Source organism: Amblyraja radiata, chromosome 6, assembly GCF_010909765.2.
Source record: "Amblyraja radiata isolate CabotCenter1 chromosome 6, sAmbRad1.1.pri, whole genome shotgun sequence".
Taxonomy (NCBI): Eukaryota; Metazoa; Chordata; class Chondrichthyes; order Rajiformes; family Rajidae; genus Amblyraja; species Amblyraja radiata.
This window is the reverse complement of record NC_045961.1, coordinates 15,360,455-15,374,721: the sequence shown is the minus strand read 5'-3', so window position 1 is coordinate 15,374,721 and position 14,267 is coordinate 15,360,455. Positions and strand designations below refer to the sequence as shown.

General features: G+C 44.0%; 1 protein-coding gene across 1 annotated transcript; it reads right to left on the bottom strand.

The window, feature by feature from the left end:
• Positions 1–5,201: 5,201 nt before the first annotated feature.
• Positions 5,202–8,377, bottom strand: gja8 (gap junction protein alpha 8). The gene has a single exon (XM_033022217.1). The coding sequence runs from the start codon at positions 8,372–8,374 to the stop codon at positions 7,193–7,195; it is 1,182 nt and encodes a 393-aa protein (XP_032878108.1). The 5' UTR covers positions 8,375–8,377; the 3' UTR covers positions 5,202–7,192.
• Positions 8,378–14,267: the final 5,890 nt, after the last annotated feature.

Below are 14,267 nucleotides of genomic sequence, written 5' to 3'. Positions count from 1 at the left end.
ACCCTTTCCAAAGCTTCCACGTCTCTCCTGTCATGGGACAACTAAAAATGAACACAATACTCCAAAGGTAGTCCTATAAGGTTACACCATGATCTCCTGACTCTTATACTGAATGCTCCAACTGTATGAAAGTAAGCATACCATATGCTTTCTTTACGACTCTATCTACTGATGAGGCCATTTTCAAGGAGTTATATTTACTTAGACCCCATAATCCCTCTATACCTCAATGCTGTTAAGGGTCATTGCCATTAATTGTATATTTTCCCTTTACATTTGACCTCCCAAAGTACAACAGCTTACAATTGCTCGGATTAAACTCCATCTACCCTTTCTCTGCACATTTCTGAGGCTGAACTATATTCTGAGGCGGTCTACTTTGACAGCCTGTGACCTCAGCAATCTTTTTATCATCTGCAAATTTACTAGTCATTAAGATATACCACAAACAGCAGTGGTCTCGGCGCAGATCCCTACAGAACTCCACTGGTCAGACTTTCAGTTTGAATATTTTCCTTCCATCACAACCCGCTGTCTTCTATCAATAAGTCAGTCCTGAATCCATAAGACCAAGTCATTAGTAATTCCATGCATCTTCATTTTCTGGATCAGCCTACCATGAAGGACTTTATCAAATGCCTTAATAAATCAATGGACAAAGTCCATCACCTTTGACACCTCCTCAAAAATATGATAAAGTTAGTAAGACATGACCTGCCATGTACAAAGCCATGTTTCACTATCCCTAATTAACCAATTCTCTTCCAAATGGGAGTAAATTCAATCCTAAAGAATCCACTCCAATAGTTTCCCTGTCATTGACATGGGAGTAACCAGCCTTCAATCTCTAGATTCACTCTACTTTCCTTCTTAAATAAAGCAGCAACATTAGCTCCTCTCCAGTCTTCCAGGATCTCGCTTGTGGCTGGCGAAGACGCAAAGATCTTCATCAAGGATTCCATCATCTCCTCTCGTGTCTTTCTCAATTACCTGGGATAAATTCCAACATCCTGGTATTTATCCACCTTAATGCTCTACAAGAGCCCCAACACCTCTTCTTTCTTAATCTCAAATTGCCTTTGCATGCTAGTATTCTCCACATTGATCTCATTGTCCTCCTTGTCTTCTCCTTGGTGAAAATAGATGCAAAGCACTTGTTTGATACATTGCCTGCATCCACAAGCATCTAAGCACAATTCCCCTCCTTTATCCTTGAGCAGTCCTACCTTCTCCCTGGTTATCATCTTGTTTTTAATGTAGATAGAATAAGCTTCGGGATTTTATTTAATCTGCCTCAAGCCATTTTGTGGCCCTTTTTGGCCCTTCTAATCGCCCACAATTTATTTCTTCTTTTCTTTATATTCTTTAAAATGCCCTGTTGGCTTCCAACCTCGTAAACCTTGCATGCATTTTCTATTTCATTTTGACCAAATCTACAACCTTTCTGGTCATTGAAGGTATCCTTACTTTGCCATCCTTATACCTCCTGCTTACTGGAAAATGCCAGTTCTGCACATCGATTAAATGGCCTTTAAACAACTCCCACATGTGGACTTACCCAATACTATTTGTCACCAGAGTAATTTCACGAGCTCCTGTGTGACAACATTGTAGTTTGCCGTACTCCAGATTAGCATCTTCCCCCAAGGTCCAGTCAGCTCTCTCTTCAGAACTATCTTAAAACTTATGGAGTTGTGATCACTATCCCAAAATGCTCATCAACTCTTAACAATGGTCAATTGGCTAGGCTCATTTCCCAACACAAAGTCCAAAATATTCCCTTCTCAGATTGGACTATCCAAACACTGTTTCACGAAGCCCGCTTAGATATACCTCACAAATTCTGCCCTGCGTAAACGCCTTAGGCACTGAGCACGACCCAGTCAATGTTGGGAAAGTTAAAATCACCCACAAAGACAACCCTGTTGCTTTGACATATTTTGGTAAAATGTCTACATACTGTATCTGTTCTTCTATCTCCCGCTTGCTATTGGGGGGCCTATAGTTCAATCAAACTAGAGTGCCTTTTTGATTTCTCAGCTCCACCTATACCACCTCAGCAGATGAACCCTCCAGTATATCTCCATTACCTTCCCAGGAATAAAGTCCTAGCCTGCCCAACCTCTTCCTAGTTAAGGCCCTCAAGTACTGGCAACGTCCTTGTAAATCTTGTCTGCTCTGTTTCCAATTGAACAATATATTTTCTATAGCAGAGTGACCAAAACTGAACACAATATGACCTCACTAATGTCTTGTGCAATTATATAACATCCCAACTTCTCAATACCTTGATGGATGAATGCCAATGTACCAAAAGCCTACTTCACCACCCTATCTACCTGTGATGCTACTTTCAAGGAACTATGTAACTGCAGTCCTAGATTCCTCTGCTCTATAATACTCCACACGGCCCTGCCATTCACTGTTGTGGTTCGGCACAGGTTTGACTTCCCGAAATGCAACACGTCGCACTTATCTGCATTAAATTCCTCAGCCCACTTGCTCAACTGATCATGATTCTGCTGTAATTTTTGAGAACCATCCACCCATTCTATCCTTCTTTCTTTAAACACTCCTGGCGAGCAGTGGACCGGGACACTCCCAGTGGGCAGAGGGCAGGGACGCACCCCGCGGGTTTGGACACTCCCGGGGAGCAGGCCGAACTTGACCACTGCGGCTTACAGAGAAGCAGGCATGGAGCGAGGTGGTCGAATCAAGATGGGTGAGGAAGGAGCCCCGAGGTCGAGATGGAGCTTTGCATGGAGTCAGGCCGAGGACAGAGCCTCGGGGTTCAGACGGGCTGAGACAAGGTCAGGCCGAACTGGACCGGCCGCGTCACCGAGAACAAATGGGCACCCGACATGAGGGGGTGGGGGGAGGAAGAAGGAACTCTCACCAAATTCTACAGATGCGCCGTAGAAAGCTTTTTATCAGGATGCATCACAGCATTGTTTGGGAACAGCTCCAACCAAGACCACATGAACTTGCAGCGAGTGTTGGATGCAGCCCAGACTATCACACAAACCAACTTCCCTTCTATAGATTCCATTTATACCTCACGCTGCCTCAGCAAGGCTAGCAGCATGGACGTGTCACACCCTGGCCGCTCCCTCTTCTCCCCTCCCCCATCAGGCAAAAGGTATTGAAGTGTAAAAACACACACCTCCAGATTCAGGGAAAGTTTCTCTCAGCTGTTATTAGGCAACTGAATCATCTGACCACAACAAGAGCCTTTTTGTACATTTATCTCCTATCATTATTTATTCTTATCTATTAATGTTATCTATGTTCATGCTTTTCTTAAACCAATTCCTTCTTGAAATTTCCATGATTTCTATCATCTGTAACTTGAAATTATATTTCCTACATTAATAGTGAAAAACATATGTTTTTTTTTTTATATTAGAGATACAGCACTGAAAATCCCTTCAGCCCACCGAGTCCGCGCTGACCAGCAATCCCCACATATTATCACTATCCTAAACGTAGGGACAATTTACACTTATACCAAGTATGCAAACACAAGCCAATTAACCTACAAACCTGTACGTATGTGGAGTGTGGGAGGAAACCAAAGATCTCGGAGAATACCCACGCGGTCACAGGGAGAACGTACAAACTCTGTACTGATAGTACCCGCAGTCGGGATCGAACCCGGGTCAGTGGGTCTGCAAGCGCTGGAAGGCAGCAACTCTACCACTGTGCCACCGTGCCGCCTCTATAACCATTGGCCACAATCAGATGTTTTCATTCCCACCCCTAGTGAGTTGAGAACTACTCATGTCTTTTACATCATGTTCTTCCCACCTCTCATCAATGCGGAGTCTCAAGCTGGTCACCATGTTCAACTCTGAATTGACAATATCTAGAGCGATGTAAAGCATCCTGCTCCCAGAACTGCTTTGAGAGTTAATTAAACCACGCCCCAAAATTACTGATTGTCATTCACACAATCTTTGAAATATATTTAAATACTATAAAAAGATTTAAACAATTTTCAAAAGAGACACTGGAAAACATGTAAATACATTTGTTATTTAAAAAATTATTATTTAAAATTAATCTCCGTTGATTTTTTTCCTCCTTTCTTATGAATGCCTCGTCCAAACTAAGTTTGGCCTCGTTCAACATTCAGATTTCCCCGTGTCACTACTGAAAACAACCAGAAAAGGGATTCTTTATTGTTGATTTTCATGAGAAATACAATTTTGCATCAGATTCAAAATGAAAGTGGTGGTAAAGAAACAATTATAAAGTGGTTTACTCAGTACTGCAAAATAATCAAAACTGAGATCCCTCGTAGTTCGTGTTTATATTTTGTATCAGATTCAAAATGATAGTGGCGAGTCTATGAATGTTTGGAACCTCTGTGTTCATACATGTGGGCCTCAAGAATTGTCAAGGTTAACCACTCTCAAAAGTGTTGAGCATTGATGCTCTATATATTACTAAATCCTTATAGATATATAGATAGATAGTGCCTGGTACCAACCATTGGACAACACTATTGAACAGCCAATTTACCATTCTATTATTTCCCAAACTATTTTTGCTGCATCCCTTATCAGAGTTTTGATTTTGTCTATTCTGTTCCTGTTCTCCACCCTCATATAATGTGTCCATGAAAGTACATTTGAATGTCAGAAGAGACAGTAATGACAACAACTTCTTCCAATAAAATCAGAATCATTGTCACAGAAAAAAATGAAGTGCGGTGGATAATGACAGCAAATATAGCATTTGCACACATTTTCATTTCCTTACAGTGGCGAGTTTGCCCAGACTGATCATCTCATCTTGACTTGTTATCGCATATCCCATGAAATTTTAAAAATTGTCTGCAGGCACTCCAAATGTTGGCAGACTATGTGTGGTTTAGTGAACCATGCACTTGTCTTTCTTCATGGTGATTAGATTAGATTATCTGTCATTGAAATTTTCCACAAGGTATATGCATGCATGCATGCATGCATGTATGTATGTATATGTATGTGTGTATAAACATATATGTGTGTGTTTACGTGTGTGTATATATATATGTATATGCATGTATGTATATATATATTTATGTGTGTGTGTATATATGTATGTATATATATATAGATACACACATATATATATGTAGCCTTTCTTAAATTAAACTAATGTGAAATACTGAACAAAGCAAGGTAATAAAGATCTGCAAATGAAATTCACCACAATTAGTGCAAAACAAATACATTTATTTGCAAAGTTATTGTTTCATCGACTCTATGGTCCAACATGTCCAAATATCACATGTGAAAACTAATATGTGTCTTTTGTTATCAGTAGATAGGTTGTATTTCATTTTTTAACGATATCTGTTATATGCATCATAAAAGTATGCAATGCAATATTTATTGTCTAGAAGAATTGATGAATGCATGGTGTACTCTACTTTCCAGTCTTTCCTGTGATCAGCTAAACGCTAATTTAAAGATCAGTTGTTAGTAGACCAAAAATGCATTAACATATTAATATATTTTTTCCTCAAAATTCCAAGAAAAACTTTAGTTATCACAATTTTATTTCCACGACTACTGCAGTGAATTTGGTGAATCAGATATATTGCTGGTTACTTCTACGGTTGAGAATTAGTAAGCAACGGAAATATATTTCATTTCTAATTCAGAAACAATTATAAAATGGTTTACTCAGTCCTGCAAAAGAATCATAACTGTGATCTCTCTTAGTTCGTGTTCATATCTTGAAAATCCATATATTTCAATATTCTACATATCTACACTTTCTGCGGCTTTAAAGAGTCTACTGCATAAACCCGTTAATTTACTTGACCATGGCCTCAATCTTTGTTATTTTACATTTATTCTACTGCATGCATTTGATTTTTTTTGCATCACATATTTGGAATGTATTTTCAAGTGGTTTGTATGTTTAAATGTTGTGCACATTTAAAAAAAAATAATCTGCTACAATTAATTTCTCAGTGAAAGTCCTCATCTACACCATTTGGTGAAGGTGGAATATTACCTCCAAACAGTTCTCTTATCTGGAATAAACACGATTTGGGATTTTGATGCCAGTGGAATCTTTTGACAATATGGTCCACAGGGCATTGAAATTTTGAATGATTTTATAAGGGTGTTTGATTTCTTCTCTTGAGCTTTGAATAACTTGAATAACTTTGAAGCTCTGGTATTGTACGTGACATTAAATGATAAATTTAAGCTGAGTAATCAACAATTGACTGGTCGTATTCGAACATAACACTACATTCATAGCCATACAGGGAAGCATAATTTGATTCATGAAAACATACAAATTTACACACATTAAAAAATTAAAACAAACCCATTCAGGATCTTACAAAGTGTTAGGATTTTAGCTTTTGAAGTATTTTACAGATTGTAAACTTAAAAAGGCATTTACACAGATTGATCTTCCTGGTTTAATCAGCCCAATGCCATATTAGGCATTTTGGTTCTTGTGTTCTTCATGGATGTTGTATGATTAGTGGCCTTCAAATATTTATGACTTTGCAATTCATCCTTGAGGACAACTTGAAAAGATAAACTTCAATGTATTTAATAACCATTCAACCATGTAGGTACAGCATTTAAGAACCTGCAGCGGCTAAGAGTTTCAGTTTTTAAGAAGACACACTTGTGTCATAACGTCTCAATCCCCCCCAAAAAATGTTTTTACTTAAAAGTGGAGCAAGATTGAACACCAGTAGATATCATCTACCACCTCCCAGCCACGCCCCTATCACTTGGAAAGTTGGTGAAATGACAGGATTTGTGAGTCAAAATTTATTGAAAGGGTCTAAGAGTTAAATTTCAGAGATTGGAAACATATGATTATTCCAAATATTTCATTATTGTTGAAACCAATTAATTGTGTACACATTTGTCTGGACATAGTGCAGCCAAATACCTGGATATTAATGCATGGTTAGTTCATGTGGGTTTTAGATGTTTATATTAAATAAAGAAGAACCTTGAAATATCGGGATCCTCTTTCTCTGTAAATATCTGTTATATCCGCTTAACCAATTTAGGATAGTGACAGATTGAATATTAAATTATTTTAAAATACATTGAATACCAATGTTATCTGCTACCAAGACTTTCCAAAGTACCCCATAAGTGGTGAAATTTTAAACTTTATATACTCCGTTTTCAAGCTTAATTTTTCACCTAATATTATTTCAAACTGTTAAATCGTCTGACCGAGCTCGGCTACTTGCTTTGCTTAAACTGCTCAAGGGTCTTGTAGCTGGTAGACTTTCGCTCGTTCCCGCCGGTGGCTCCGGCTCCGTGGTCTCGCCGTTTTCCTCCGCTTCTGCCAAAGGCGCAGGTTCAGATTCCGCCACAAATTCCGGGTCCACTTGTGGTTCTGCGCCAGCTTGGAGTTCTGGCTCCGCGTCGTCTTGCTGTTCGTAGGTGAGCAACGTCTCGGTGTAGACTTTAATCATATCTCCCACTGGCTCAACGCTCTTGACTTTTTCTTGGTAGCCGATTAAGGGAGCTGGATTGACAGGCTCTGGCATTGGGTAAAAGTGGGTCATCGGCTTATCTTCTTCGAGCAGTTTATAACCTCTCACCTTCTGCACGGAAGACACGCTAATCGAGTGGAAGAGTTTCTGCGACGGGTAATCTACCGGCTGCTGGCCAGTCTTCCGAAAAGCAAACCTGATCTTCTTCCAACCCAGGTGGGTTATTTCGATGAAATTCAAGAAGAGAGATACCGAAGCGACTGCCAACATGAATATGACAAACACTGTCTTCTCGGTTGGCCTAGACACGAAACAATCAACGGTGTTGGGACAAGGCCATCTACCGCAGCGGTAGAGTGGTAGAATGCGGAATCCATAGAGGAAATACTGGCCAACTACAAAACCAACTTCAAAAATGGTTTTGAAGATGATGTGGCAGATGTATGTTCGAAGTAAGGTGCCCTCCAGGCGGAACTTCTTGGTTGTTTTGGTGGGCTCCTTGATGCATTCGTCTGGGGCTAAAGGCAGTTTCTCCTCGTTCACCTCTTGCCTGTTCATGTCTTCCTCCCTCTCTTTCCTCTTCTCCTCCATCCTGACGTGATGGACCGCGTGGCCAACGTAAACCAGGGACGGCGTGGAGACGAAAATGATCTGGAGGACCCACAGCCTGATGTGGGAGATGGGGAAGGCTTGGTCGTAGCACACGTTCTCGCAACCCGGCTGCTGGGTGTTGCACACAAAGTCTGACTGTTCATCCCCCCACACGAACTCGGCAGCGGTACCAAGGATGAGGATGCGAAAGATGAACAGAACTGTCAGCCATACTCTCCCGATGACGGTAGAATGCTCGTTAACTTCTTCCAAAATGTTTCCCAGGAAACTCCAGTCACCCATCTTTTCGCGGATTTACCTGTTTAACAGGGGAACGGGAAAATAATACTTTTAACTGATACGAACTTGATCTACCTATACCTCACTAGGTCGCACCGCCAAATAACGCATCGACCGATTGCTTTAGATAAACGCTATTTCCAATGTTGACCATCAAGCGACTTTTTCCATTATGTTCCCACCCACTGACCATTGAGCACGATTTCTAATGTTATATATCAACTATTTTCATATCCCGACATTTCCATATCCAAAGGACATCAGGTTAATGTCCAAAGCAATCCTCCCCCCCCCCCCCTCCCCCCTCCACTCAACTAGCAGCTTAACACCTCGCGTTTAAACATCTATTAAAACTTAAATTTTGTATAATTAATTTGGCAACTTGCCGAGGCAAAGCGATGCTTATTTCAGCCCAATCCCCTTTGGCACCCCGCGAACCGGTTTGGGTGGACACGTTGATCCCAAATGCTGTCCCACGGCCGAGCAGAGCACAAATAATAGCATCGGAGGATTGTTTCGTTTAGTTGGCGGCGATATTTAAGGCGGTAACCAGTGAAAAGATGCCGGGCTGTGACGCCAGGCACAGTGGTGCTCATGATTGACGGGAGGCACATTGTAATACAATTACGACATGTATGCACAGCCACACTGGTGGTACGTTTAATCATCTCAGTGGCAATGCAGCGCCCATTTATCAAATCATTCGCAATATATTGTGCACAAAAATATACTAGGGTGAACAATTTATTTTAAACGTGGATATAATTGAATTTAGAATGGCTGGACTGTTGTTTAAAGCAAAGTTTTCTTTTGTAATTTGTATCCATCTCCGGGCTGAACATGATGCCAACTTAAACTAATCTCCTCTGCCCGCATGTGATCCATATCCCTCCATTCCCTGCATGTCCACTTGCCTATAAAAGCCTCTTAAACACCACTGTCATATCTGCCTCCAAAACTAGAGAAGTGACGGGTGAAATTCAGTGCAGCAAAGTGCCGAGTCATGCATTTTGGTAGTAGAAATAAAGGGGTAGATTATGTTCTAAATGGAGAGAGAATCCAGAAATCGGAGGTGCATAGAGATTTGGGAGTGCTGGTGCAGGACTCCAAAACAGTTAATTTGCAGGTCCAATCGGTGTTAAGGAAGGTAAATTCAATGCTAGCATTTATATCAAGAGGACTGGAATACAAAAACAGAGATGTAATGCTGAGGCTCTACAAGGCTCTGGTCAGGCCGCATTTGGAGTACTGTGAGCAAATTTGGGCCCCATATCTGAGGAAGGATGTGCTGGCTCTGGAGAGGGTTCAGAGAAGGTTTATGAGAATGATCCCAGGAATTAGTGGGTTAGCATATGATGAGCGTTTGACAGCACTGGGCCTCTACTCACTGGAGTTTAGAAGGTTGAGGGGGGACCTCATTGAAACTTACAGAATAATGAAAGGCATAGATAGAGTGAATTTGGAAAGGATGTTTCCACTGCTGGGAGAGTCTAGGACCAGAGGTCATAGCTTCAGAATTAAAAGGTGCTCTTTTAGAAAGGAGGTTGGGAGGAACTTCTTTAGTCAGAGGGTAGTTAATCTGTGGAACTCATTGCCACAGAGGGCTGTGGAGGCCAAGTCAGTGGATATTTTAAAGGCAAGGATAGACCAATTATTGATTAGAACGGATGTCAAGGGTTAAGGGGAGAAGGCAGGAAAATCAGATTAGGAGGCAGAGATCAGCCATGATTGAATGGTGGAGTGGACCCGATGGGCCGAATGGCCTAATTCTACTTGTATATCTTGTGAACTTGTGAACCACTCCTGGCAGCACTTCCCAGGCACCCACCACCCTCTGTGTAAAAGACATGCCATGAACATCTCCTTTCAGCTTTGACCCCCTCACCTGAAGGCTATGTCCTCTAGTATTTTATCACTGAGAAAGATAGGGAAGTGTTGTTGGCTAAGTTTCTCTCAGACTCCCACACCAGCCTCCCGGGGATATGATTTTTCCTGTTCCTTTGATGCTGTTGTTCCGATATCTGGAATTCCCCTGCTAAAACCACTATGGGAATACCAACACCATAAGGCCTGACCAAGCAATGAGGAACAGTGAATGCTGAGTGGTGTGTGAAAGGCTTTTGGATAGGCATATTCTCATTATTATTTATCTCACGTTATTTCATGAACCCCGCCCGTTCCCCCCCCCCCCCCCCCCCCCACTCCTCTTTTGCCATCGTGGTTTATTTCGTAAGTTGCCTCCTCAAACCCCTCTATTCGTCCAGGAATGCTCTTGGTCCCAGCTGACCCATGCCCCATACATATTCCTGAGCAGAATTTCAAGTTGTCTTGTCATCCAGGGATCCTCACTCCTACTGCCTTGCACTTCACTCCACCAAGAACATGCGCAACTGAACACTCACTATCAATCTTTTCAAACCATCCAACCGTCCTTTACTTCCAAACAAACTACTCCAATCAACTTTTGCAAGTTCCTTTCTAATACCATTGGCTTTGTCCCAATGCTATCAACATTTAGAATGTGTGGACTAGCTCTCCATAACTATTTTAACCTAATATAACTACAAACTAATACTGTGGCATGGTGGTGCAGCGGTAGAGCTACTGCCTTACAGAGCCAGAGACCCGGGTTCGATCCTGACTATGGGTTCTTGTCAGTATGGAGTTTGTACGTTCTCCCTGTGACCTGTGTGAGTTTTCTCAGAGATCTTCAGTTTCATCCCACACTCCAACGACGTACAGGTTTGTAGGTTAATTGGCTTGGTATATATGTAAAAATCATCCCTAGTATGTGTAGGGTAGTGTTAATGCACGTAGAACACTGGTCGCCGAGGACTTGATGGGCTGAAGGGCCTGTTTCCGTGCTGTATCTCTAAACTAAACCTAACTAAACTAAACTAAACTAAACTAAACTAAACTATACTAATACAACTCCAGTCAATGGTCCCAAAATGCTCACCAACATGACACTTCAGACACTGCCCTGTCCAATTCCCCAAGAGTAGTACAAGCTTTGACCTCTCCCTTGTAGGATCTTCTACACTTTCCCGACCACATTGCCAAATTCCAACACATCTATGTCTCATCTGTCGGGATTTGCAGCGGGAAGAATTTAAAAGGCAAGTCTCAAAGTTGGTTAGCCTCATATGCCTGAATTTACAATGCATGCTGGCAGAATTTAAAAGGTTAGTGTCACAGCTTGGTTAATTGGCTAATGAACAGCTGCCAATAAAAGGAAGACAAGCTTAGGCAGAGCGGCCATAGTGAGAGTGGACAGAGTAGGTATGGTCATTGAGGCTCGGCCTCAAGAGTCTTCGGTGAGAAGTGGGTTCGGGAAGGGTGACTGCAGGATAAGGTTCGGTCTGCAACTTTTGGACACTTTTTGTTTGCTTTACATTGCAACTTGGTCTTGAAGTGGCTGGCTTGAAGTAGGTATGGTGGTGGCCCGTTGTCGATGATGATAGCAGGGTTGCGCAGCCTCATGTCCTGTGGGATTGAGTGTGCCTCGCGAATCTGATGTGCGAGCCACACACGCGGGAACAATGAGGGGACATGGAAGCCGCTGTGGGGGGATTTAGGGTTGCAACCTTCCTCCTGTCATCTGACAATAAGAGTCGGCATTGGCGATTGTCTTAAAATCTGCTGAAAAACTGAATGTCTTAAAAACCGCCTTCCTAGTAGTTGTATGCAGCCAGTCCTGCCACTGGGGTACACAAAAATGCTGGAGAAACTCAGCGGGTGCAGCAGAATCTATGGAGCGAAGGAAATAGGTGACGTTTCGGGCCAAAACCCTTCTTCAGACTGATGGGGGGTGGGGGGGAGAAGGAAGAAAAAAGGGAGGAGGAGGAGCCCGAGGGTGGAGGGATGGGAGGAGACAGCTCGAGGGTTAAGGAAGGGGAGGAGACAGCAAGGGCTAGAAATATTGGGAGAATTCAATGTTCATGCAACATGGACGCAAGCAACCCAGGCGGAATATGAGGTGCTGTTCCTCTAATTTCCGGTGTTGCTCACTCTGGCAATGGAGGAGACTCAGGACAGAGAGGTCGGATTGGGAATGGGAGGGGGAGTTAAAGTGCTGAGCCACCGGGAGTTCAGGTAGGTTATTGCGGACTGTGTGGAGGTGTTCGGCGAAACGATCGCCCAACCTCCGCTTAGTCTCACGGATGTAAATCAGCTGACATCTAGAGCAGCGGATGCAGTAGATGAGGTTTGAGGAGATACAGGTGAACCTTTGTCGCACCTGGAATGACTGCTTGGGTCCTTGAATGGAGTCAAGGGGGGAGGTGAAGGGACAGGTGTTGCATTTCTTGCGATTGCAACGGAAAGTGCCCGGGGAGGGGGTGGTACGGGAGGGAAGGGAAGAATTGACAAGGGAGTTGAGGAGGGAGCGGTCTTTGCGGAAGGCAGACATGGGGGGGAGATGGGAAGATGTGGCGAGTGGTGGGGTCACGTTGGAGGTGGCGGAAATGGCGGAGGATTATTTGTTGTATTTGCCGGCTGGTGGGGTGAAAGGTGAGGACTAGGGGGACTCTGCCCTTGTTGAGAGCGCGGGGATGGGGAGAGAGAGCAGTGTTGCGGGGTATGGACGAGACCCTGGTGCGAGCCTCATCTATGGTGGAGGAGGGGAATCCCCGTTCCCTGAAGAGCGAGGACATTTCCGATGCCCTGGTGTGGAACGTCTCATCCTGGGAACAGATGTGGCGTAGGCGGAGGAATTGGGAGTAGGGGATGGAGTCTTTACAGGGGGCAGGGTGGGAAGACGTGTAGTCCAGATAGCCATGTGAGTCAGTGGGTTTGTTGTGTATGTCGGTCAGAAGTCTGTCCCCTGCGATGGAGATGGTGAGGTCAAGGAATGGTAGGGAAGTGTCGGAAATGGTCCAGCTGTATTGGAGTGCCGGATGGAAGTTGGTGGTGAAGTGGATGAAGTCAGTCAGTTGTGTGTGGGTGCAGGAGGATTTAACGGAGGTAGAGGTTTGGAGGAAATGGGAGGAGTCAAACGTAAAGTTGTTGAGGGTGAGGACCAATTCCGCTAGGCGGAGGAGAGTGTCAGTGGCTGGGTATAGGTTGTTCCTCTGGTCGAGGAAGAACCGAAGGGCTTTGAGGCCATCCTGGTGAGGGATGGAGGTGTAGAGTGACTGGACGTCCATGGTGAAGTTTGATTGATTGATAGACTTTATTAATCCCCTTATTCAGGGGAAATTCTGATGTCCTTGCAGCACACTAATAAAAATACAACACAGTATTCATAAAGAAATTCAACACCAAAACATCCCCCACAGTGATTCCCACTGTGGGGGAAGGCACAAAGTCCAGTCCCCATCCTCTTGTCCACCCATAGTCGGGCCTATTGAGGCCTCCACAGTCGCCGCCACGGCGCCCGATGTTCTCGCCGGGTGATGGTACTCCGGCGTCGGGAGAACCCCTAGCGGCTTGGGGTGCCAGGAACGGCCGCCTTCCCACCGGAGCCTGCGGCTTCCAAGCCAACAGACCACGCCAGACGGAGCTCCGCACACTGGTGATCTCGGCGAGATGTAAGTTCAACGTCGCAGCTGGCCGCTCCGCAGAACCGTGGCTCCACGATGTTTTCCTTGGCGGTACCAAGCATACTGGAGTCCCAGCGCGGCGACCCAGGAAAGGCATCGCCCGCTCCGCAATAGCGCTCCAGCGCTGCACTGCCGCCAAAGCCGATGTTCTGCGCCGCCGCCAATGCCGACGTTCTGCGCCGCCACCAAAGCCGATGTTCTGGCCAGGTCCCCTCAGGGAAACGTCGCTCCAGGACCCGCTGGTAGGCCGCGAGGACAGGTCGACGACGCAGCTCGGAGGAAGGCAACCCCTCCGACCAGGTAGGGACTTAGAAAAGCAGTTTCCCCCTTCCCCCCCACCACCCCCCATACAT

Coding starts and splice junctions, on each gene's coding strand:
- gja8 (XM_033022217.1), bottom strand. CDS start 8,374: ATGGGTGACTGGAGTTTCCTGGGAAACATTTTGGAAGAAGTTAACGAG.